This window comes from Mercurialis annua, linkage group LG3 (genome assembly GCF_937616625.2).
Source record: "Mercurialis annua linkage group LG3, ddMerAnnu1.2, whole genome shotgun sequence".
Classification (NCBI taxonomy): Eukaryota; Viridiplantae; Streptophyta; class Magnoliopsida; order Malpighiales; family Euphorbiaceae; genus Mercurialis; species Mercurialis annua.
The window spans coordinates 15,407,608-15,434,539 of record NC_065572.1 but is presented as its reverse complement, the minus strand read 5'-3'; the positions used below and the strand labels follow the sequence as shown (position 1 = coordinate 15,434,539).

At 37.9% G+C, this 26,932-nt stretch overlaps 2 protein-coding genes and 1 pseudogene across 2 annotated transcripts; all 3 read right to left on the bottom strand.

The window, feature by feature from the left end:
• Positions 1-14,846: 14,846 nt before the first annotated feature.
• LOC126672353 (uncharacterized) lies at positions 14,847-15,410 on the bottom strand. Its single transcript, XM_050366303.1, has one exon. It carries the CDS (start codon positions 15,408-15,410, stop codon positions 14,847-14,849), a length of 564 nt encoding a protein of 187 aa, XP_050222260.1.
• Positions 15,411-23,135: 7,725 nt separating this feature from the next.
• Positions 23,136-25,367, bottom strand: LOC126674396 (uncharacterized; annotated as a pseudogene).
• Positions 25,368-25,399: 32 nt separating this feature from the next.
• On the bottom strand, positions 25,400-25,891 carry LOC126672352 (uncharacterized). Its single transcript, XM_050366302.1, has one exon. The coding sequence runs from the start codon at positions 25,889-25,891 to the stop codon at positions 25,400-25,402; it is 492 nt and encodes a 163-aa protein (XP_050222259.1).
• Between the last annotated feature and the right edge of the window lie 1,041 nt (positions 25,892-26,932).

Genomic DNA, 26,932 nt, shown 5'->3' with positions numbered 1-26,932 from the left:
TTCTTCTAGGAAATCTTATTCAATAGAGTCATATGCCTTTCTAAGATCAACTTTCATTGCACAACTAGAAGGGCCTTTATCACAATGGTACTCATGAACTAATTCATGCGCAAGCAGCACATTGTTTATTATTCTCCTACCATGAATAAAAGCACACTGGCTATGATTAATAATAAGACCAACACAGGAACTAAGCCTAGTAGAAATGATTTTAGTAATGCATTTAAGCAGGACATTGCAGCAAGCTATCGGGCGGTAATCATTTGGACTATTAGGAGTTGCAATTTTGGGAATAATAGATAGAGTAGTAGCATTAATTTGCATAAGAAGCTTACCAGACAAGAAGTATTCTTTAACAGCTTTAACAACATCAGAACCCACTATGGACCAGTTCTTCTGAAAGAAAAGGCTGGAGAAACCATCAGGGCCTGGAGCTTTATCCCCATGAATTGAAAACATAGCAGCTTTGACTTCACTCTGAGAAACTTTAGCAGTTAACAAAGAAGCATTAATATCATCCAACTTGGGACCAAAATCAATAATAGCAGGATTTAGATGGCATCTGGTAGAGCTCGAAGTGCCCAGTAAATTTTTATAATAATCAACCATCGCTTTACTTATGTCATCCTGATTCAAAAGAACACTGCCATCACTGTTAAAAAGCTTGGTAATTCTATTCCTGCTCCTCCTAACCTTCACATAATTATGGAAAAATTTATTATTATTATTACCCAGTTCAATCCAGTTAATTCTGGATTTTTGCCTAAGAAACTTCTCCTCTGTAGTTAGAAGCTTCTTATACTGCAAGGCAATATCTCTTTCTTCAAATAAAAGGTCTTCATTAAGAGGGTCATTCCGAAGACTAAACTGAGTATTATCAAGGAGCGATTTGCAATCCTTAACCTTAATAGAAATCTCTGAAAACTTATTAAGATTTAATTCCTTGAGCTTGATTTTTAACTCCCTAAGCTTTTGAATGATGATAAACATAGCACAACCCTGAAAAGTACAACTCCAAACTTCTCTTAAAATGCTCCCAAATTTCTCATTGTCCATCCACATGTTGAAAAATTTAAAAGGTTTAGCACCCTCATTTACAGTATTATTAATAGACACAATCAACGGGGAATGGTCAGAAACACCTGCACCTAGGGCCATGTAATTAGAGTCCTCATAAAGATCTAACCACTCTGAATTAACAACAGTTCTATCCAGCTTTCTCCAAATACGAGCTTCACCAAATTGGTTGTTGGTCCAAGTAAACTCACAACCAAACTTTTTTTAACTCACTGAGGTTGCAATCATTAAGACAGTTAACAAAGTCATCACCACTTTGCTCAAAATTTTCAACTCCCCCTATTTTCTCCCGAGCAGTAATAATTGCATTGAAATCCCCCATGACAATCCAGGCACTTCTTAACTGCAAACTAATGCTGCAGAGATCCTTCCAAAGAATTCTCCTCTCATTCTCATCATTTGCTGCATAAATAATTAATAATTATTTATTAATGAATACCTCATTTGACACAACTTCACAAAGTCTGTCAGTCGTTAACATAATCAACGACTCTCTCTTTACTCAAATCAGAACTAGTAGTTTAACTACTTGGTTCTGAGAATTATTTTCCTTTTCATCATCTTTCTTTTAGTTGATTCGTTGTTGTTTATTGGTTAAGTGCTAAGGTTTACTCCTCTCAAGCTTATGAGTTTTGATTTATCTAAACACTCATTTGGATTCAAGAGATATGTCCGTTACTGACATCTGCTCTGTCTCTAAGACCAATCTCAGATCCATTTTAATTAAACACATACGTATGACTTTATTCACCGACAATTACTTGAAGTCAAACTAACCGAGTTGTGTTTAATTAGATCCTACTCTCTCTTATCTTAATCGCAATTATCTTCTATTATCTACTTTGAACTTTTATTTATCATAAAAGTCCAGCACCAGACTTACATCTTAGTCTATCTCAGAGTAAGAATGTAAATTCTCACTTCCTACTCTTCTCAATCCTTATTAATTTCAGATGTTTCGGAATGAAACATTAGAATCTCAGATCTTTATTGTATATTATGAACAATAAAAATTGTAACATCTTATCTCCACTATCTTGTATCCTACCTTGACATTATTACAGAGTTTTCGTTCAAATACGCTTACATTTTAAAACAAATACAGTTTGTTTTGTAAACAAATTGTTTCTCAACAATTTGTTTCTCAACAATTTATTTTACAAAAAATTTGTTTTATAAACAAATGGTTTCATAAACCAATCGTTTGAATCATATGTGCATATACACATATTCATCGACATATATAAGTATATGTGTGTACCAGCTGGATTTTCTTAAAATTCATCTCTTCAAAACTGTGAATCTAACAATTCACATTTCAAAACTTTTGTACAATTGTGGCTCAGGGTGATGACATCTCTCATCCCCAAAGAGTTGCTATACAATCCACTTTCAGTTTGATATATTAATATACACGATGCATGTCCTAACAAAATCATTTTTGTATAAGTATATGGAATTTAAGTATTCCTTTTTCTATAGTGATTGTTGCAAAGTGCATTCATGATGCATCTGAGCACAATAATACATTCTTTTAAAACAAAACTGTAATACTCACTCTGTAAGCTTCTTTCAAACTACTTCTCCGTAACATTTCAAGTTTCTTAATCCTAATAATTTATTCTCACATTAGGATTATTATTGCTTCACATCATTTGATTGATTATCAATAGTTATTGATTTCTATTTAATGATGCACGTTTCTAACATCCCTAACTTATCAATTCTCATTTATCATTTAACTTTTAATGTTTACTTATATGTGTATTTTTTTAAGGATATGATATATCTATAGTTTATGTTTTCCAATTCTAACGCGAATACTGAAAACACATAAACAGACTAACTTAAACATCAAACACATAACTAAACATTACCTGACGATGATCGCGGAGACGGAAACGCCTCACAAATCATCGGGCCTTTACCTCGCCATCCGCGGAATTTCAGTTTTCCCTTATCCTTTCCCCCTCGTGGAACAAAATAGGGGTTGTAGTGCCTCGCGGGTCCAGAGTTTCCTACCCTAGGAAATGTAGCAGTAGGTTATTTAGGTTTGGTGTAATAGTACGGCTGGAGGGGTATATCGTTCCTCCTCCACTTACTCTCTATCTGTTTTGCGCGCCTAGCCAGATATGCCACAGAATCAGACTTTACCGCCATGAGGTCCTCGAACTCAGGCCCCAAACCTTTGACGTACCTACTCGCAACTTCCTCACCATCACGAACTAACTCAGGTACTTCTTTGCATAAACGCATAAACTCAATAGTGTATGCCTCCACATTCAAATCTTCCCTAGTATACTTGTCCATATAATCCCTAAGCCTATCCAAACTTTGGTTCTCTTGCACCTCCCACTCGCTCACGTATTCCCACGACTAATTCGGCGAGTGTCTTATTTATTGTTGAACCCTCCTTAGATGGTCCACCTAAGCTAAGAATTCTTTTATCTTAAATCCCAGATAAGCCGATGTAGCCCTTTTTCGTAGTATGTTTGGTGATCAACAGGTACAGGCTACACCATTGATGATGCAGCTAGCGGATCACTCTCTGAACAAGCCATATGGGATTGTGGAGGATGTCCTAGTGAAGGTCGAAAATTCATATTCCCTGTGGATTTTGTTGTCCTTGACTACGCAGCGGACAAGGAGTGCCCGATGATATTGGGGCGACCATTCATGAACACTGGCAGAGCACTTATCGATGTTCATGATGGCAAGCTGACTCTGAGGTTTGGGGATTAAAGCGTCGAGTTTGATATGAGGAAGATCACACGACATCCCAATTCCAAAGGAGAATGTATGCGGGTAGACATGGTGGATGAGTTAGTAGAAGAACAACTAGCAGAAAACAAAGCCATCATGCAGTGTATGCCGAGTAAAGAGGGAGATGCTGAAGAGGAGGAGTATGTAGAGGAACCAGTCCTCGAACCATTATTAAAAAGCCAGCACATTACTCCTCCTTCTTCAAAGAAGCCACCAAAAGTGGAACTGAAGACCTTGCCTGCACATTTACGATATGCTTTCTTGGGAGCTGATAGTACTTTACCGATCATCATTAGCAACAAGCTCACCAAGAAGCAAGAGAAGAGGGTCATTGATGTAGTCAAAGAACGTATCTTGGCTATTGGGTGGCAGATTTCAGACATCAGAGGGATCAGCCCTTCAGTAGTGATGCATCAGATTCATTTAGAGGATGAGTCTAAGGCATCCGCGCATAGACAGAGACGGCTGAACCCAAACATGAAGGAAGTGGTTCACAAGGAGATTGTGAAGCTACTTGATGCGGGATCATCTATCCCATTTCAGATAGTTCATGGGTGAGCCCAATTCAGTGTGTGCCTAAGAAAGGCGGGATGACAATCGTAGAGAACGACAAGGGAGAGCAGATTTCTACTCGCACAGTTACTGGGTGGCGAGTGTGCATTGACTACAGGAAGCTGAACGCCGAAACTAGGAAGGATCACTTCCTACTTCCTTTCATTAATCAGATGCTAGAGCGAGTGTCAGGGCATGCTTTTTACTGCTTTCTCGATGGTTACTCTGGTTATAACCAGATCATTATTTTTCCAGAGGACTAAGAGAAGACCACATTTACTTGCCCATATGGCACTTTTGCCTACCGCCGCATGCTATTCGGTCTCTGCAATGCACCTGCTACATTTCAGAGGTACATGACTTTGATCTTCAATGATATGATCGAAGACATCATGGAGGTATTCATGGACGACTTTTCAGTCTTTGGGGACTCCTTTGAGTGTTGTCTTCGAAATTTAGACCGAGTCCTGCAGAGGTGCGAAGAGACCAAACTAGTGCTGAACTGGGAAAAATGCCACTTCATGGTGGAAGAGGGCATTGTTTTGGGGCACAAGATATCCAGAGAGGGTATCGAAGTTGACAGGGCAAAGACAGAGGTGATTGAGAAACTTCCACCTCCAATCACAGTGAAGGGAGTCCGTGCCTTTCTTGGGCATGCGGGTTTTTATCGCAGGTTTATAAAGGACTTTTCTTCCATAGTGCGTCCTTTGACTAACTTACTTGTCAAGGACGCGCCTTTTTTGTTTACTGATACCTGTTTAGCTTCTTTTCTCAGGTTAAAGGAAGCATTGGTTACTGCCCCAGTCATATCTAGTACGGATTGGGATGTGCCCTTTGAAATCATGTGTGATGCGAGCGATCAGGCTTTGGGAAGCATTCTGGGGCAGAGAAAGGATAAGAAGCTTCATGTCATCTACTATGCCAGTCGCACATTAACAGGAGCTCAGCTGAACTACACTACCACAGAGAAGGAAATGTTAGCTGTGGTATTCTCACTGGATAAATTTAGGCAGTATCTGCTTGGCTCAAAGGTTATCATTTACTCTGATCACACTGCCTTGCGGTACCTTTTTGCCAAGCAAGTACCAAGCCTAGGTTAATTCGGTGGGTGTTGCTCCTGCAAGAATTCGATTTGGAGATCAGAGACAAGAAAGGGACAGAGAATGTGGTAGCAGACCACTTGTCGCGATTAGAAGTTCCAGAGCCAGTGATAGAAGGCGAAGTCATCAATGAAAGGTTTCCTGATGAGGCACTTATGCTCATTAAGGACACGATGAATCCATGGTATGCTGACTTCGCCAACTATCTCTCAGACGATATTATGCCTCCTGACATGAGCAGTCACCAGCATAAGAAGTTTCTTTCTAATGTCAAACGCTATCTATGGGATGAGCCCTATCTAATCAGAGTTTGTGCAGATGAGATGATTCGTAGGTGTGTTGCTGAGGAAGAGATATTAGCTATTATGACTCAGTGCCATTCTTCGGATTATGGGGGTCATTACGCTTCAGGCAGGACAGCAGCACGAGTACTAGAGAGTGGCTTCTACTGGCCTACTTTGTACAGGGATGTGAGAGACTTTGTGCAGCACTGTGATAGATGCCAGCGGACAGCCAATATTTCGAGGCGCGATGTGATGCCTCTCTCTTCTATTCAGGAAGTAGAGATTTTTGACGTTTGGGGCATCGACTTCATAGGACCATTCCCTATGTCTTGTGGCAACCTCTACATCCTAGTTTGTGTCGACTATGTGTCGAAATGGGTGGAAACAGCTGCTCTACCTACTAATGATGGAAAGGTGGTCATAGCATTCCTGAAGAAGTTGATAAATTGGTTTGGGGTACCACGGGCAATCATCATTGATGGGGGTTCACACTTCTGCAATCGACAGTTTGCCGCACTGATGAAGAAATACAACGTTTACCATAGAGTGGCAACCCTATATCATCCCCAGACAAGTGGACAGGTTTAGGTGTCCAATAGAGAGTTGAAGCGCATCCTTGAAAAGACAGTGAATAGTTCTCGAAAAGACTGGTCTCAGAAATTGGGTGACGCACTATGGGCATATCGAACGGCATTCAAAACGCCAACCGGTATGTCCCCCTACAGACTGGTCTACGGAAAGGCTTGTCACTTACCTATAGAGCTTGAGCATCGCGCATACTGGGCCATTAAAGAGCTTAATTTTGACTCAAGGCTTTCTAAGCAAAAGCGACTTCTGCAACTAAATGAGCTTGATGAGTTTCGCTTGTCAGCGTATGAGAATGCAAAGCTGTACAAGGAAAAGACCAAGAAATGGAACGATGCTCATATTGTGCCTAAGAAGTTTACAGAAGACAGTCATGTGCTACTGTACAATTCTCGTTTGCGTCTATTTCCTGGTAAACTGAAGTCGAGATGGAGCGGACCTTTCAAAGTGCGACACGTAGCTGAACATGGTGCAATTGAGCTAGAAAACGCAAGTGGAGAGACTTTCAAAGTAAATGGACAGCGGTGCAAGCCGTACTTAGGTCCGTTGACGGACGAAGGACGAGAGTGCTACACTCTCGATGCTCCAAACTAAGTCAAGTACGACACGGTCAACGCATTTGAAACTTAATCCATTTTTGTAAGGGTCAATTTTTTTGACTAAAGGTCTTAGAGTTCCTCCTTCAAAGCTAGCGACCTTAAACAAGCGGTATTTGGATTACATTCCAAATCATTTATGTTTCTTGCATTTCAGTTTTATTTTACGCAGTAGTTCGTTTTAATTTTTTTATTTCAGTCTTTTATATTTCTATTAATTCACTGTATATTGCCGTTTTATTTTATTGTGTGTTTATTTTTGTTAGTACAGATTGATCCTGGTAGTTGTTGGTTGATATTGTGCAGGTTCAGGTGACAAACAAGGAAATGATGCAGAGATTCATAAGTGTGCGAACGCACACTATAAAACCCGTTCGCACACCATGGTTTTAAGTGTGCGAACGCACACTATGATACCCGAACGTACACTCCCATTTTCAGGGATGTCACATCAGCCTTTGGACTTAAAATGTCGGGTTTTAATAAACTTCCAAATTCAGTTCTTTAATCCCCAAAACAAAAGAAATCCTAATCACAACCACCACTTGCCGCCGTAATCATCACACCGGCCACATCAACAACCAACCCACCATCGTCGGCGCTCTCAACGTCGCTGCAATCATCACCGTGCTCATCACCACCGTTGCACCATTACTTAGCCGCAGTTAATCTCCATCGCTGCAACACCCAACCCACCTTCACCGGAGCAAAACCACAACAACCACCATCTCCGTTCAATCCAGAAGTTCCGCGAGGGCACAAGTTCAGTCACGAAAAATATCAACTGGGTCATACATCAGTAAGTTCTCCACTTTCATTTTCCATTGAATTCAGTTGATTAGGTTACAACTATGCCTAGGGTTCAGATTGGTAGTCTCTCTAGGGAATCAGACTCGTCAAGTGAGGATGAGCGGGTGAACTTGAAAGATAATTATGGCTGTCCATTCGACATCTGGTCTGAGGAGGAGGGTGAATTGTTTCAGTGTATTGATAAGCGCTAGGTTATTCTTCCTAGAGAGTTTGATTTTGAGGCTTTAGAGGCATTAGGATTAGATGGTGAGATTAGGAACCATTTAGACCGCTGGGGTTTGGATACGGTGGCAGACATGAGCCACGATTTTGTGCCTGCTATTGTCAAGGAGTTCTTCACTACTGTGTGTCAGCCTGAGCCAGGTGTAGGATCTCTGTCGTTTCGCCTCAAGGGAGAGGAATACTTCATCACAATTGGAGAGATCTGACGGCTGTTTGAGACTCAGAGGAGAGGGTTGCAGCGTATACCGCCTCAGTTTAATGAAGATGCCATATGGAAAGACCTCAGCGGACATGTGAAATTCAATACCAGGACAGCAAAGACAAAGGCAGTCATGGATCCATCCTTGTATCTGATGCAGAAATGGTATGCTGAAACTGTTTGTGGACGTCTGGAGTCAAATAAGGTTAACTGGGGTGACTTGTTTGTGCTAAACAGTCAAATGCACCCTGAGTCGCCTGATATTGACATGGGTCTCCGCATTTTTGACATGCTGTTAGGGATGAACAACATGACAGGTAAAGAACGGTGTTTGGCATGGGTAACATTGTCAGAGCCATAGCTATTAGTGTGGAGGCCTACACAGATGAAGAATGCACGGCTATGGAACACCACGCACCAGTCTGGTTCAGCAAGAAGCATTTGAAGGCTACCGCTTTACAGGATAAGAGCGGAAACCTTCAGGCAGTGCCCGAGAGAGGTACCGCCACGGTACAACGACTTGGTCTAGCACACAGGCAAGCATTTGATTTTCCGGGCACCTCGAGGCATATGGAAGCGAGAGAGGAGGAACTTGCAGCGAGAGAAGCTGGCATTCCATGCACCAGAGACGCACCTGCGCAGCCACAGTCTGATTCTGAGTGGCGACAGCAGATGGAGCGGAGACAGTCACAGGTGGAAGAGAGAGTGCAGAGGATGCACAGAGAGCAGCGGGATCATTTCAGCATGCAGAGGGCGCACATGCGCGCCACACACCCGGGGGGCGATTATCCATTGCCAGTCTACTCTCCATCACCACCACCGGAGGACATCTAGAGTTTTTCTTTTATCCCTTTCACTTTGTTTTCCGTTTCATGCTTTATCTATTTTTGATGCATTGGGGACAATGCATGTTTTAGTGAGGGAGGGGAGAAAACTTTGTTTTGCTTTATGTTTATGTTTTTATTTCATTTATGTCAGTAGTTTGTCTTAGGATTTCCCTTGTTTTTGTTATGTTTATGTATTGATATGGTGAACCCGTGGGGTGTATGTTTGTTATTTTTATAGTATAGACATGTTTAGGCTGCGTTTTGTTCTTGTTATTATTGTTGCAGTAATGTCATGTCATAATTTTTGAAATAATTGTGTTGCCTTCCCCCTTTGTAATGAGTTAGTTAATTGTATTTTTGTTGATTTAACAACGGAATGTGAAAAGCTATTAAATAACGAAGCCTTTAGCTGACATTATTTAACAGTACTAGGGTGAAATTTTATATTCTGAAAAGCACGGTTTTCCTTTAATCATTGTGAATTTTAGCATGAAAATCTTGACTGGAGCAATCTTTTGAAAAACAAAAATTTTGAGCAATTTGAACAAGTTTGTATTTGTACAAATCACCTAGTTTTTTTACCCAATTTGTGAGATGTATTGTTATTTGAGCCTTTTCGAGCATACTTTTTATGTCTCATTTTATTGTGGTGTGAGTCGATACTTGTGATTTTCTAGAACTTGCCTTGTGTCCGCTATGAAATTGCATTGTAGGTTGAACAATTTAGAAAATGATAAATGGCATTTAGGATAACCCATTCTTTAGACCACTTTTAATAGACTACCCCTTTTCCCTTAGTTTACCCAAGTTGAGCCTTAGCCTAATTTTTGTCGATTTTCCACACATTTTACACATCTACCTTTTTATATTTCCCTCTTTTTCACCATGTTTTGGCTTTACAAATTAAATAAGTAGTAAAGGAACTAGTGTGAGGATGGTAAACATCCTAAATTCATGTGGTAATTAACTATCTCTGGATTATGTGAATAATTTCCTTGTGAAGTTCAGAAAAAGAAAGAAAGAAAAAGAAGGATGATTAAAAAGCTGAAAAATTGAATTGAAATGAATGAAAAAAAAAATTGAACTGAAGGCATGAAAAAGAAAGAAAAAGAGATTAAAAGTATGGTTGATCTTAGAAAGTAAATATTTGTTCATTGCATATTTTGTTTAGTTTGTCAAGTTACATTTACCATTTATTTTTATCTTTTATCGCACCCTAACCTAAACCCCGTTACAACCCTTTAAACAAGTCCATTTTGATTTTTTTTGTTTAGCTTAACTTAGCAGTGGAATTGTGGACTATGGGAAAGCTTATGGTAAAATTACATGTATTGATTTGAGAGTCTAAATTGTTTAACCTCAAACACTTTTGTGCGAGAGAATACCTAGTGAGGAGTACTTGGTGATTTTACTATACAAATTTGTGAAGTTGCTCAATTGCTTGAAGTTTCATTAGTTGTTTTTGACTTGCGTGGACTGTCATTTTTACCAATGTGATTTTGAAACCGTGTTTGAAGGAATTCATCAAAGTAGTCTCGGTGTTAGTAAATCATGTGTAGCAATTGTCTTGGTTATTTGATGTTTTTCACATTGTTGTTGTTTGGTTCAAAAACATATTTTGATTGGTTCATTATTTAGGGGGATTGAAAACACTTTGATTTCTTTGATTCTGACAAGTTGTGACAATTGACACTGTAGTACTATTCTGTATTTGCTTGAGGACAAGCAAAAGGTAAGTGTGAGGATATTTGATAGGAGTAGAAATACTCCTATTTATAGGTTGTTTTCGGAGTCAATATTTGCATAATATCCATCGTTTTTGAGTTTATTAGTGGCTTATTGCCATTTTGAGTGTTTCGGGAGAAAAATGCAAATATGGCGACTTTTGGAGCGTTTTTGATGTTTTCTAGAAGTCCCTGGGTGAAAGAGCGTTATTGAGCGAGAATTGGAAGTGGAGTATATCATTTTGGGGGTTAAGTCGGACATGACCCGCTCGCACACTCCATGACAGACCAGTGTGCGAGAAAAAATTGGGCCAACTCAGGAGCTTTTGAAGGAAATGGAAGATTTGGCCAAGTCAGGAGGTGTGCGTTCGCACACCTCAGAACCCGAACGCACACCGACCTGCTCGCACACCCAATGTTGAAGTGGTGTGCGAGCAAAAATGAAGGGTTACAGTAGCAATCAAGAGAAAATGGAGTTTTGGCTAAGGAAAGGAGTGTGCGATCGCACACTCCTGTACCCGGTCGCACACTTGCTTTAAATACACGACTCAACTGACAAAAATACCCCCGAATGAGTTTTAAAAGCCGTGAAACACGAGGGTACTTCTGGGTTTTCACCAACTTCGACCTAATATCAGATTTTAAAGTCGGGAGGCGTATAAATACTAGTTTGTAACATTAAACAGGGGTTCGCTCAATTTTCATTAGATATAAACCCTAGATTAGAGTTTTCTTATCGTTTTCTTATCGAATTATTCAGTTCTGCATTATTTTATTGTCGATTATCATTAGTTTACTTTCAAACAAGGTACGATTATTATCAATTTCATATTCAGTATGTTATTTAATCTTAGTATGAATTCTTTAATGATTGCTTTTAGTATTTTTATTATTATGTCTAGCTAAACTCTTCGTTAGGGATTATTAATCAAATTATGTCTGTTTAGTTAAATCGGAATTATGGGTTTTTGTTCTTGATATGTTCTTAATTATTGTGCTTAATGCCTAGCTTGAATTGATCACTTAGTCTTTGCCATCTATTTTAATTTTAGCGCGAGAGAGTAAAATTGTAATAGAACAACATAATTAGGAACATTGGAGTTAATTGCGCGAGAGTGAATTAACGAATGCGTGTTCTTAGGATTCACTTCATAATCATTCAATTAATCAGTAATTAGGTTAATCATTGTGCGAGAGTGAGTAATTAACCTGCTAATCATTAGTTTTATGCTTTTGCCTGTAATTGCTCGAGAGAGAATTTTAGGTGCTTCCGATTAGTCCGAACCATATCAGAACAATATAATCCATAACCCAAATTAAATAAACAGCCTAACAAAGATTAATATTCCCGACTTTTTCCATTATCGTTGAAACACCATTTGAATTACAGCTTTACTTTACTTTAATCTACATTAATCGATATCTGTATTTTAATTTACAAAACCAACAAAAATAGTCTTTTCGACTATCCAAATCGAGTCTTTTAACTGGTTGTTTTTAGAGCTTTTCTTGTGGGTACGATATCCGGACTTCACAGTCTGTATTGCAAGTTGGCTACGTACGCTTGCGTATTTTTACCAACAACACGGCATGTGCTGTGCGGGCGCACGGCATGTGCTGTGCGGGCGCACAGCAACGAAATGCTATGCGACCGCACAGTGCTTCTGTGCGGGCGCACAGCTGCCCCGACGGCAGTCGGGGGTTTGTTTTTCCTCGATTTTTGGGGGACTCTCCGGGTGCTATTCCGACGTGCTTTCGCCTAGTAACCCGAGGTGTTTTCCGACCGAACGTAAAACATTTTTAATAAATATTTTTAAACCAAAGTTAGATATTTTAAAACAATAACTTGTGTTAGAAGAAAGCGAATATAACCTAAACCTAAAGACTTTTAAAAGGAAATTTTAAAAGTAAAGTAAAATGTTTTTAACGGACTTTAAAAGAGTTAAAGTCAACGTTTAAATGGTTTTAAAGATTTAGCAATCGGTTTTGCTAGATACTTAGTATATGACCGAGAATTGTTTTGACAATTAGGTCTATACTATAAATAGTTTTCTTTAGGTATTGCGATACCTAAAATAACTTCTAGAGAGAAATTAGAACGTTTTCTCAAAACGAGAATTTATAATATGATTTTAAAAGAAAACATACCATAAGTGTTACATGTTTATATGATTATATGTTTGACCTAGATCTGGGTTTAAGGACCTAGAAGTTTTATAGGAAACATATATTGATGTGTTTTATCCTGTTTGCTTTGTGTGTTTAGTCCAACCAGCTAGTCAGCAGTCTGACCACAACCACAGGATTAAGTTCCAGACCTAGCGATGTTTGTGAGTTTATTTGTTTACTTTTGAATATTAGTATTCAATTGTTTTAAAATCCATAAATCGCACTAAGTATGAAACTTATCCAAGGAAGATCCACTGAAACAAGCTATCTATTGGGCAACAATTGGACTGTGTGATCACCGGAGTTAGTGAACTAGATGAGAGGTAATCCTTATAAGCATACATACTGCGATTAGGTTTTAAGCCAGATGCTTGTAAAGCGGCTTAAACCTATTGGGTAGTCCTGAGGTGGCAGTGATTTATGTTCCGGCCCAGCAACCCTATATACAGAGTCAAGATGGTTGCGATACATATGTATACAGCTCATCCTGTATTAAACAAGAATTGAGCATATGCATTATATATGAAAAGCATTATAACATAACAGGATTAGGGTATCATTTGGATCGAGGACTGGTAATATTTTTATATACCGATATTTTGTCTATACGCGATTTTGGTATTTAACAGTAAACTTATCTACTCACTCAGAAATATTTATATTTTTGACTCCGTTGTTGTTTATAATTTTTCAGGTACCTAGCTACCGGGTCTGGTCGAGCTTCCACCCTTTTCCATCAGGGAAGCTTATTCTGTTGTTATGTAAATAACACTTTAAACTCTTAGATGCTGCAATAGTGTATATTAGTGTGCTATGCCTATGGCCACGTCAGGGTTCCTCTATTTATATACTCTGATTGGAACCTGACTTTGTCTGACTCTAATAAGTGGCTACTTAATAGGCATATGGTGTTTTATGGTGTCCCTTACGGGTAGGCCAAGCTTCGTGTCTTTGGTCTGCAAAGACACTGTGTATAGTTTAGCTGGCCTTACGTTTGTGTGCCTGCTGTGCATGTTTTAAAATATGTTTGATATAACGCTTTGAAAGAAAAAGTGTTCGATATATTTTATTAAACATATTGTTCGGATGCGTGGTTTGAGACAGGGCTGCCTATGAGGCAAGGCATGTGAGCTAAGTCCCTGAACCACCGCACCGGTTTTCAGAAATGCGCGTGGTTCAGAATAACTAGGGTTATTCAACCTGCATTTCTGAAAACGTGATTTTGCTTATATAAATATTTTCAAAACGTGTCTTCCACGTTAAACGGAAAAATATTGTAACGGTGTTTTCCGAAAATGGATCGTATGCAAGGCACGATCTAGATTTATATTTGCAAAAAATTTATAGAGGTTTTAGGCTTGCTACGGGTTTCGAAACAACTATTTCCATTCCCTAGCGCCGGTCTCGGCTCGAGTTTCGAGGGGGAAATCGGGTCGTGACAAAGGTGGTATCAGAGAAATGTTTTAGGACTTGAATGTCCGAAGTATTGTTATTGATATATGTTAAGTATAGGTATTAGAAGTCATAAGATCTTCTAGTAAACTATTGTAGCAACATAGGATTCAAGTCATGTCTTGATCAGTTGTCAGTTATTGAGTACATTTAGCTATAGATAGCAACTATACATGTGTGTAGTATGTAGTGATGTTTTGATCAGGAATACATGAGTTGTTCTTGAGTTCGAGATACGTTACAACTGATGGAACATGTGAGATGTTCCTAAGTTGGAAACACGTTACAATCACGGAGCGGAATGGTCAGAACAGATGACCAGTATTCGAGGAGAATGGTTCTGTTTGAATACAGGACAAAGCAAAGATTTACTCTGAATTTTTGTTCGAGAAAATAGTTAAATTTTCTCTGAATTGTGTTTGATTGTTATGTGTTTTGCTTATATAAGTTAATAGTTGATACCTGTTATATGAAAATGTGATTTTTCTATAAGGGCATCAAATTAATACTAGCTCCTAAATCGCACAGGCAATTAACAGACTGCATGTTACCAATAGTACAAGGGATAGTGAAACTCCCTGGATCCTTAAGCTTGGTCGATAGGTTGCTCAATATGATTGAGCTGCAGTTTTCTGTCATTGGTACTGGTCCCTCTGCATCCCAACTCCGCTTGTTGGTGATGATCTCCTTGAGAAATTTGGCATAGTGCGGCATCTCTCTCAGTGCGTCTGCCAGACTGATGTTGATCTGTAGCTTCTTGAAAGTTTCAAGAAATTTGTGAAACTTCCAAGTGTCTTGCGGCTTCTTCACTCTATGTGGTAATGGCACCTTTGGCATAAAGGGAGGTGGTGGAGGTGGTTTAGCAACTACCTTTTCAGGCTCGCCACCCTCACACTGTTCCTTTTCCGCCTCAAATGTAGCACGTCCTGCATATGAATCATCCAGTGCTTTCCCACTTCTCAACTCAATATCCTTGAGATGCTCTCTGGGGTTTTCCTCAGTAGTGGATGGTAAACCCCCCTGATTTCTGCTTTGCAGTGCTTTAGCCATCTATTGATTCTGCACCTCAAGGTTATGAATTGTGGCAGCATGATTTTTAAATGTTTGTTGCGTCTCGGCATCCTTCTTCATCATCATCTCCATCATTTTATCGAACTTGCTGTGGAGAGACTCGCCTTGCTCTCTCTATTGAAAGCCAGGTGGATGCTGCGGTCAGTTGTTCTGATGTTGGAAGTTCCCCTGATTCTGAAAGTTCCCTTGATTCTGGAAGTTGCCTTGATTGTGTTGTGGCCTCTGTCCGCCCTGAAAGCTCGAACCTGCCTGATTGTTGGCATTACCTCCATTGTCCTTCCATGAGAAATTCGGGTGATTCCTCCATCCTGGGTTGTAAGTTGAAGCGTATGGATCATTGCCCTATCTTTGCCCTCCCACGAAGTTGACTTGCTCATTGTTAGGCTGACTCCATATAGAGAATTCATTCGACATATGACCATGCTCCCCACATACCTCGCAGTTACTCTGAATGGCAGCTACACTGTTAATATTAACTCCTGCAGCTTGCCGTGTAAGAAAATCCACTTGATTTTGCAGTGATGCAGTCTTCGATTTTAAAGCCTCCATTGCAGAATCAACAGTAACTGCCATAACTCCTCGCTGCGTAGGTGCTTTCGCTCTTTCAGATGGCCAGAAATAGCCATTTACTGCTATCTCATCTACCAGATCGAATGCTTCATCCGCCGTTTTTCTCATCAGAGACCCTCCTGCGCCTGCGTCAATAGTACTTCTGCCCAGTTCAGTTGCTCCATTATAGAAGGTTTTTAATCAGATTATCCCGAGTGATGTGATGATGCGGAACTTGCCTCTGCATCCCCTATAGCACTCCCACGCTTCATGAACTGATTCTCCATCAAGTTGCTGATAGAGCATAATATCCCTTGTCAGCTTTGCAGTCTTTGCCATGGGGAAGTACTTGTGCAAGAAAGCTTTCGCCAAGTCCGACCAAGTGTTAATACATGCTCTAGGTAGAGCTTGGAGCCCTTGTTTCGCCTTATCCCTCAGAGAAAATGGGAACAGGCGCAACCACACTTCGTCGTCAGTCATGTTGTTCATCTTGAATGTGCTACATACTTCCAAGAAGTTTGCAAGATGTGCGTTAGGATCTTCCTTAGGTAGCCCATAGAACTGACAGTTATCCTTCAACAACTTAATGACACTAGTTTTGATTTCATAATGAGGAGTTGGCACAGGATGTGCAAAATAGCCATGGGTGCTGTTTCCCACATTCGGCTGAAATATCTCCATCAGTGTTTTCACCCTAGGCCCTTCATTGTTCTGTCCTTGTGCATTCTGCGGATTCTGCTGATTTTGATTCTGCGGAATCACTCTGTTATCACCCGCATTGTTGAATGCAGGAGGAGCATCATTTTTCGTTCTCCATATTGAGATTCCTTTGAGTTAAGTGTGTTGCTTTTCTGACACTGCGCTCAAAGGTAGTGAGGTCTTGCTGAAACGGTTCGAGCGGTAGTCCTTTGCGACGTGTATTATGCATACACTAAGAGAAGGGTACCTGAAACAACACAATCAACAAACCACACGCGTAAAACAAGAAAAATAAAGACTAAAACAAGCCAAGCAATCTCAACTTAGTTGTTAAAGATAAGCTTTCCACGGCAACGGCGCCAAAAACTTGTTGGTAAAAATACGCAAGCGTACGTAGCCAACTTGTAATACAGACTGTGAAGTCCGGATATCGTACCCACAAGGAAAGCTCTAAAGACAACCAGTTAAAAGACTCGATTTGGATAGTCGAAAAGACAATTTTTGTTGGTTTTGTAAATTAAAAGACAGACATTGATTAATGTAGATTAAAGTAAAGTAAAGCTGTAATTCAAATGGTGTTTTAACAATAATGGGAAAAGCAGGGATTATTAATCTTTATTATGCTGTTTATTTAATTTGGGTTATGGATTATATTGTTCTGATATGGTTCGGACTAATCGGAAGCACCTAAAATTCTCTCTCGAGCAATTACAGGCAAAAGCATAAAACTAATGAATAAGAGGTTAATTACTCACTCTCGCACAATGATTAACCTAATTACTGATTAATTGAATGATTATGAAGTGAATCCTAAGAACACGCATTCGTTAATTCACTACGTTCCTAATTATGTTGTTCTATTACAATTTTACTTTCTCGAGCTAAAATTAAAACAAATGGCAAAGACTAAGTGATCAATTCAAGCTAGGCATTAAGCACAATAATTAAGAACATATCAAGAACAAAAACCCATAATTCCGATTTAACTAAACAGACATAATTTGATTAATAATCCCCAACGAAGGGTTTAGCTAGACATAATAATAAAAATACTAAAAAGAAATCATTAAATAATTCATACTAAGATTAAATAACATACTGAATATGAAATTGATAATAATCGTACATTGTTCGAAAGTAAACTAATGATAATCGACAATAAAATAATGAAGAACTGAATAATTCGATAATCAAACGATAAGAAAACTCTAATCTAGGGTTTATGTCTAATGAAAATTGAGCGAACCCCTGTTTAATGTTACAAACTAGTGTTTATACGGCTCCCGACTCTAAATCTGGTATTAGGTCGAAGTTGGTGAAAACCCAGAAGTACCCTCGTGTTTCACGTCTTTTAGAACTCATTCAGGGGTATTTTTGTTAGTTGAGTCGTGTATTTAAAGCAAGTGTGCGACCAGGTACAGGAGTGTGCGATCGCACACTCCTTTCCTTAGCCAAAACTCCATTTTCTCTTGATTGCTACTGTAACCCTCCATTTTTGCTCGCACACCACTTCAGTATTGGGTGTGCGAGCGGGTTGGTGTGCGTTCGGGTTGTGAGGTGTGCGAACGCACACCTCTTGACTTGGCTAAATCTTCCATTTCCTTCGAAAGCTCCTGAGTTGGCCCAATTTTTGCTCGCACACTGGTCTGTCATGGAATGTGCCAGCGGGTCATGTCTAAATTAACCCCCAAAATGACATACTCCACTTTCAATTCTCGCTCAATAACGTTGGTTCACCCCGGGACTTCTAGGAAACATCAAAAACGCTCCAAAAGTCGCCATATTTGCATTTTTCTCCTGAAACACTCAAAATGACAATAAGCCACTAATAAACTCAAAAAGCATAGATATTATGCAAATATTGACTCTGAAAACAACCTATAAATAGGAGTATTTCTACTCCTATCACGTGCGCCCTCACAGCACATGCCGTGCGTCCGCACACTATGCTGTGCGGTCGCACAGCGCGCTGTGCTCGTGCACAGTTGGCTGTGCAATCGCACAGCCCCGAAATTTCAATTCCGGCACCTCCTGTCCTGCTTAATCTTTCCAAAAACACTATTATAACGTCCACAATCACGTATACACAATTCAAAATCAATTCGGACGTTTAAAACGATTATTCGATACGGTAACTGTTTATAAACGAGTTTATATTCGAAATAAATTGAAATAAACGTTTAATACGGATATAATACCCCGATTACGTGAGTAATCATTGAAGAAATGGAGTTAGAATCGAGAAACGGACGAAGTGGTTCAGAAACCCTAAGTCTCCGCACTGCAGAGAAGGAAGCAGCTCCTTTTCTACTTGGTTTTGTACCAAATGAGCTCCTGATGCTCATTTAATAACAATCATAACATATATATATATATATATATATATATATATATATATATATATATATATATATAAATGGTTAAAGTGCTGTTTAGTACTAGCTCAATCATGCACTTTAAACACCGATCAAGCAGTCTATCTCTGAAGCCTTTTTGTCTTGTCTAATTGCTTGAAATCATCAGTACAACATTCAATCTAATCGGTCCACAAAAGTAACTATGAGCTTTATAGAAGACGATCATCAGCAGGTTTTTTCCACCGCATGCCAGTGACAGAAATGGATCCAAAAGTTGTCTGACAATTGGAAATTGAAAAGTTCATGCATAAATGACGGTTACAATTTCAATTCTGCAAACATATATTAAAAGCTTTTACATAATAAGGCTTGGGCAACGGAGATTGACGGTTTCTTGGATGCACCATTTGATCCAAAGAAGGAAAGCAAATAGTGGAATAATATAAGGACAAATAAATTGGACATATTAAGATGCAGTAGTGGTGGAAGGTATATTTTACTCACATATTGCTTCTCAAAACATGCAGATGGTGGTATATTGAAATGCCATGGAAGACAGTGATACCATATCCAAGTGATGCACAAGAAAATATTGTATGTCCTGAAGTAGTCGCCACCACTCATTGCCGCCTCTCTCCCCCATTGTACAGCGCTAGAAGAAATGCTAGATATAAAATAAGACGATTATGGCAGCGGTTGTTTTAGTGTTGGCAGCGATCTTTGTAGCGGGTGCGTAAGAAACTGGAAACTGCCATGGTTGCATTGTACTGCTTGAATTGATGCCGGGGAAAACAATGGTATGCAGTGGCTCTCGATGATCGAAGAGACATCATAATCCTACTTCCTTCTCTAAATTAATATGGGTATACTTGGCTTTATCTCAGTCAAAATAATATGCATATTTCATCAAAAGATCATCTTCAATTCAACATAATTTGTTGGTTCCTTCACGGCGGTTAACGTAACTATATATTTCAACAACGGGGAGAGAACATCATCGGCTCGTATTTCAACAACGTCGGGGTCACTTTATGAAGATCGAGGGATTCATCATTAAGCGCTGGCAATGTTGATGGCGATTACTGCTTTGTTTCATCCCATACAGGTTTGTTTTCTTACACTCATCATTAAGGTTAGATTTTTAATCATTAATTTTATGCGTAATCTTTAATAATTATAGATAATTTTTACAATCATTAAGTCTATAAACCATTAGAAATTGAAGGGTCTTATAATGATTTAGGTATGCATAATTTAAGCAATTATTTACTTTTGCATACAAGAAACAAATTGCAATTTGCATCTATAAAAGAATTTGGGGGAAATGCAGAAAAATTGCATAAACCGAACTATACATACATAAATGTTTAGTAAAAAGTGAATGTTGTGAAGAAATGGAAATTATTTTTGTCTAAAATCGAAAGTCGGACTGTTGTTTCAAAACTGATAATTTATGATTCTATTATTCTCTTTTTGTCACTAAATCTAGATTATAACAACAATTACATGCATTATTCGTGTGCTTAGACCTTCTTTTATTTGATTTTCGTTAACGTCAAGTATATAATTTTATTCATAAAAAAGTATATAATTTATAAAGACATATCACATTGTTTAATTAATTTTAACGGTTATCCAACAATGAATATGCCGAAAAAATCGTTAAAGGCAACTGGCCGAGCCCTATTCAGTATTATATTTTAAAGATAACAATTTTTTTCTGAAACGCCATCTCTAACTATTGATTATTCATTGTTTTAGTTTTTTAACTCATCATTCAATTGGATTAAAATTCATAATTTTTTTTTTCAATTTGATTTTTGCATTGCATAACTATCTTAAACTATGATAAGGCGAATACTAACGAGAATATTGAATATATTGGTGTACTCCTTGTGAGATTATTGTACTTTTTGTGAGGTTTTGTACTCTTTGTGAGGTTTTGTACTCCTTATGAGGTTATTGTACTCCTTGTGAGGTTTTGTACTACTTGTGAGGTTATTGTAATTCTTGTGAGGTTCTGTACTTCTTGTGAGGTTATTATATTTCTTATGAGGTTCTGCATTAATTGAAATAATTTTTTTGGATTAATTGACATTTTGCAGTTTAAATAGTATATCCAATAACCTTGTATGGCCATGATACTTCTCATCAACGTAATTTGTTGGTAGTAATAGGTTGGAGAATACATATGCGTAATTACGGACCATGATAATTTCATTCTCATTTGGGTGTTTGTTTCCTCTTTGTGGGTGACTATATCAGATAGTTGATTTATTATTTTGTAGAGTTTTTAATTTTTTTTATATGAGGGGCCTCCCAATCGGCCCCTCTAACTCCTATTTTCGGTACATAATTCGGGAAGCTTCCTCCAGCATCAGGTATGATTACACTAAATTATTATTTTATTTTATAAATAAATAAACAGGTATGTTATGGTGGGAAACCTTTTTTGGATAGTTTTTCAATCTACGCTACTACATGGTGCAATAAACTCACAAGGTATTACTATAATATCATATCATTTCTACCAACGATACGTGTCTTGGTCATCTTTATTATTGTCATTTTATTTTATCGTTCTACCGTTTGTTTAACAAATTATTTAAACTTTGGTTTATCTAAATTTGTTAAATGGATGTGTATTTGGATGGTTCGTATAGTAGCTACAAAGTCCACATATTATTATTTGTTTAAAGAATGGCTCATTTCCTTCATGAGATGGTCATTCTTCCATATTTTTATATATTGTTATCTCTGGCAAAAAAAATCATGCACTTTAAACCAACTTTTAAACTAGTCGTCCGTAGTCTAAACGGAAATGACTTCCAAATTTCGTGAAAATTTTACCAAAAATCTAATAAAATATAACAAGAATAAAAATATAATTTTTATTCCCATCCGACTTATATTTTATTCTTAATAAATCATTTTCGATTTATTAAGTCCGCATTGACTGCGATTGATAAAATCCTTAAATTTCCATGTTATTTTAATCCTTAAATCATTTCCCGTCTAATAAAATACTAGACATGCGGCTATATTTTAATCCTTAAATTTCCATGTTATTACATTATGGTGTATTTGCAGTGTTTCATGGTATAGACCACACAAAACACTACAAAATGTCATAAATACATTATAAATACACTATATATATACTATATATAGACTGTATATACACTAATCTTATACTATAAAAACACCATAAAACAATATATATACACTATTGTTACATTATAAAAAAATAAAAAAAAATCCAATAAAAAAATCTATCAAAAAGAATAAATTATTAAAAACTGAAAAATAGGGTTGTGCAATCGGTCGGTTTGGTCGGTCGAACCGAAAAAACTGAAAACCAAAATTGGAAACCGACAAAGGTATTTGTGAAATTAAAAAAAAAGTATTTTTCGTAAATAAAAAAAGTCAGAAAAGAAAATCAAAACTTGACAAATAAAAGTGTAAATAAGTTACCAAAACATGTATTTCAGGAAATTACCACATAAAAATATTGTATTAATTATAAAACTAAAAATTATAATGAATTTTTTTATTAGTTTAGCGTGTGCTTAAGACTTTAAATAACCATAAATCAACTAATTGTTAACTTTATATATGTGTTTTTATTATTATGAATTAATTCGTTGTCGATTTTAAATTTTAAATATATATTTATTAGTTTATCATATATTTTAATAACCGTAAATTTGAAATATACATTTATTAGTTTATTATGGGTTTAAATAATAATGAATCAACTCATTGACAACTTTATATTTTAAATGTACACACTACTAGAAAACAACGTTTTAGCGACGAAATTTAGCGATCGGCTACGTTTCCGTCACTAATTCTCAGTTTAGCAACTGACAACTCTGTCCTTAAATTGTATACGGATTAGCGACGTATTTCGTCGCTAAATTGAGCGGGAATAAGGCGCCAAATATTAGCGACAGATTTAGCGATGGACATAGTAATTAAATGCGAAAGACGACCCGAGGCGACAAGGGTCAAAAAGCCTGAGGCATAAGGCGTGGGGCGAGGCGAAAGCCTTTTGGAGAAAAGGCGAATATATATATATATATATATATATATATATATATATATATATATATATATATATTATGTAAACCCTATGCATTTTTTAAAAAAATTCAAATATAATTCAAAAGTTCAAAAGTACTAATCAAATTATTAAAGTCTAAGTTAAAAGATAACTAATTATCAATCAAGATCAATTAAATCATCGTCGCCATCTTCTGCTTCAACAAATTCTCCACCATCACTTTCAATTTCTACTTCCTCCACTTCTTCTTCTTCTTCCTCATCAATAAGAAGTAATTTACTCCTTTTCTGAGAAGATGGCCCTGTTGTGCTCTTTTCAGTATTTCTACTTCTTGCGTTTAGTGTGGATGTGGATCCACCATTCTTCGCCTTACTCAATCTAGTAGAATATGCATCCTCTCCTGCTCCGGAAGCAACAGCAACTTCACCCCATGTCAAATCATCATCACCATCAAAAACCAAATCATCATCATCATTATTGTCTTCGTCCATTGCACCTATTAGCCACTCATTGCTATCATCTATATCCTTCAAACTAATTGGATCAAGACGATCGCGTGCTTCATAGCGTCGCCACAACGCTCGATTAAACTTCACAAATACTAAATCATTCAAGCGTTTTTGATCTAGCCTATTACGTTTCTTGCTATGAACCTGTGAAACATATTAACATACAATACAATGAATAACCAGCTATAATCATACATGCTATATCACATTTAGGAGCACTTATATGTATTTACTTACATGCTCAAATATGCTCCAATTACGCTCACAACCCGAGGCACTACAAGTGAGGCTAAGTATTTTGATAGCAAACCTTTGCAAATTTGGTGTTGAAGATCCATAAGACTTCCACCATTCAGCTGTCATAATAAACAAAACAAAAGGTTATTCAAACTTCAAAACATTCGCTGCATAATTAAAATCAAATTAAACTCCTTTTTACACCTGGAGATTTTGTATCCCTTTGCCTAATGGCCAAGTTCATGCCAAATAATCCTTGAGCATTTTGATATTGAACCAATTGATTGGTAATCTTATCCTGCTCTTCATGGCTGATAACTATCCTCTCAAGAGTTTTGTACAAACCCCTCATAATCTCTTCGTCTTGAGAAATATTAGGATTACCATAGAAAAATTCCGGATTCAAGTAATGTCCAGCCGCATGTAAAGGCCTATGGAGTTGTGTTTCCCATCTTTTATCAATAATCTTAAATATATCTTCATACTTCTGCTCCTTCTCAAAATTTTTCATAATTGTTTCTTTAGCCCTGTCCATAGCCTCATAAATATAGCCCATTGCAGGCTTCTTTTCACCATCAACTAATCTAAGCACATGAACTAGTGGTCCATATATCTTTAAGATATAAACAATATTTTTCCAAAATGCAGCCATCATGTAATGCCTGTCACTCTCTTACCAGGTGCTTCTTTTGCCCATTTGCTATTTACCCATTCTGTTGAAGTAAACATCTTTCGCAAATTGTTCTTCTGTTGGTGGAAGCGCTGAAGTGTAAGAAATGAAGTAGCAAATCTGGTTACACCAGCACGAACAAGCTCTCTTTGCTCAGTAAACTGCCTCAACAAATTGACGACTCCTGGACGAACGTAAATGTAAGCATTCAAGGTCATTGCTCTCTTTAACGTCGTACTGAAAATGGGCAGCTTTCCGATATCTTCCATCATCAAGTCAAAGCAGTGAGCTGCACAAGGCGTCCAATACAGATGTGGTCTATTGACTTGCAATAGATTTCCTAATAAACAATAAAAGTACTATTAGATACACAACAATTCAAAATGGAGAACGTGTAATAGAAAAGGGAAGAGAATTTGTTTACCCGCGGAGACATTGGCAGCTGCACTGTCAGTTACGACTTGAATCACATTTGCTTCTCCAACATATTCCACTAGCTCATCAAGCAGCTCGAATATTTTTGGTGCATCTTTTTTATAACCGGAAGCATCAATTGACTTGATAAAAACCGTTCCTCGAGGCGAGTTCACTAAGAAATTAATCAGTGTTCTTTCTCTTTTGTCCGTCCAACCATCTGCCATGATAGAACATCCATACTGCTGCCACTCTTCTTCGTAGGCCTTCATTAAATTAGTAACAGTATCAACTTCCTTCTTCAAATAAGGAACTCCCACTTCATGAAAACTTGGTGGTTTCATACCAATACCATATTGCCCTATAAGATTAACCATTGCATCAAAACTTGGATAATTGACTGCATTAAAAGGTATCGCTGCATCATACATCCATTGAGTTATAGCTATACAAGCTCTCTCTCGCAACTACTTTTTGCATGCATTATTGATGGTGGTTTGTTTTGATGTCTTTGCCTTTTTGCTAATTTGATCTGGAGTAAGAGCAAAATAGACATTCAAAGGTCCTTTTTGCTTTGGTGTTTTACCCAGGGCTGCTGATTTGTTACTTGCTCCTTTCGAACCCTTAGATGCATCAACCTCGTCTAAGTTCTGCTCATCATTTCCATAACCCAAATCCTCCAAGTCTGGTACTATATTAGCACTTACACTAGATGCAGCCTTTCTTCCCATATACTCTTGTATTTCTTGACGTACGGGAGGTGGACATTTTAAACAAGGAGTAACCATTGTATCTCCTCCAATGAAATGATATTTCATTCGATAAACTCCACCCTTGATAATTCTAGAGCAAAAGTTGCAGACTAAGTCATTTGTCCTTGGTGGATAAGCCATGCGAGAATAATTCCATGCAGGATCTTTTCTACCCTTAGAAGTAGTCTCACTTGTACCACCTTCCATTTATCTGAAATGATAAATTAAATTGGAACCAAACTCAGTTTCAAAAGAGGAACTGTCATTACATCAAACTGAACTATATTCCTATTGTAAGTGTCAACATATGTGAAAGATTTTAATTCATTAGTCTAGTATTTAAAACAATTACAAATATGAAAAAAATTACCAGATTGAACTGATTGATGGCTGTTGTGCTGCCCTGTTGGCTTTGAAGAAGAAAGGACCCGTTGAAGAAGGAAAGAGAGTCTTTGCGTGAAGAAGAAGAATTGGAATATGTATCGTTGTGTTTCTAATTTTGTTAATCTAGTATTATACTTATACTAGGTTAAAATATTAGAAAAATAGGTTAAAAAGGTGGCCCAGCAGCTTTTTTAAATGTGTTTAGGGCTTAATTACTCTTAAAAAGCCCATAAAAACAGATTAACATTTAATTTTTTTTTAAAAAAACACTAAACAGCCCTGAAATCACATAGGCGAGCGCCTCTGGCCTCTCGCCTCCCACCTGAGGCGACAAAGGCGGTCGCCTTTGTGACATCGCCCGCCTTTGGCCATGTGAGGCGGCTCAGCCCTCGCCTGAGTCGCCTCTCGCCTGAGGCGCGCCTCAGGCGCGCCTTTAATAACTATGGCGATGGAGTCCGTCGCTAAATGAGGCGCCCACATGGCGCCGTTTTCCAAGGATAGATTTAGCGACGGATTCACGGATCCGTCTTTAATCAGCGGGGGACTTGCAACAGATACATGGATCCCTCGCTTAACGGGCCGTTTACAAAACAACCTGTTTCAATTATTTTCTTAGGGAAAGATTGCTCCATTGGCAATTCGTCGCTAAAAAAATAAAACCTAAAACCTACGTACTTCTTTCCCAAAACCGTCTTCTCTTTCTCTTCTCTAATTTCTTTTCCAGTTCCCACTTCTTTCCCTCTTCTTCTCTTCTCTCAGTTTCTCCGTTCGTCTTCTCCCATTTTCTTTCCCTACTCCAACAAGACCTCTGCCTTAGCCTCTCCCCTAGTTCGCCTACTCCGGCCAGACTTCGCTAATTCGTCC

Coding starts and splice junctions, on each gene's coding strand:
- LOC126672352 (XM_050366302.1), bottom strand. CDS start 25,891: ATGGAAGGTGGTACAAGTGAGACTACTTCTAAGGGTAGAAAAGATCCT.
- LOC126672353 (XM_050366303.1), bottom strand. CDS start 15,410: ATGGCTAAAGCACTGCAAAGCAGAAATCAGGGGGGTTTACCATCCACT.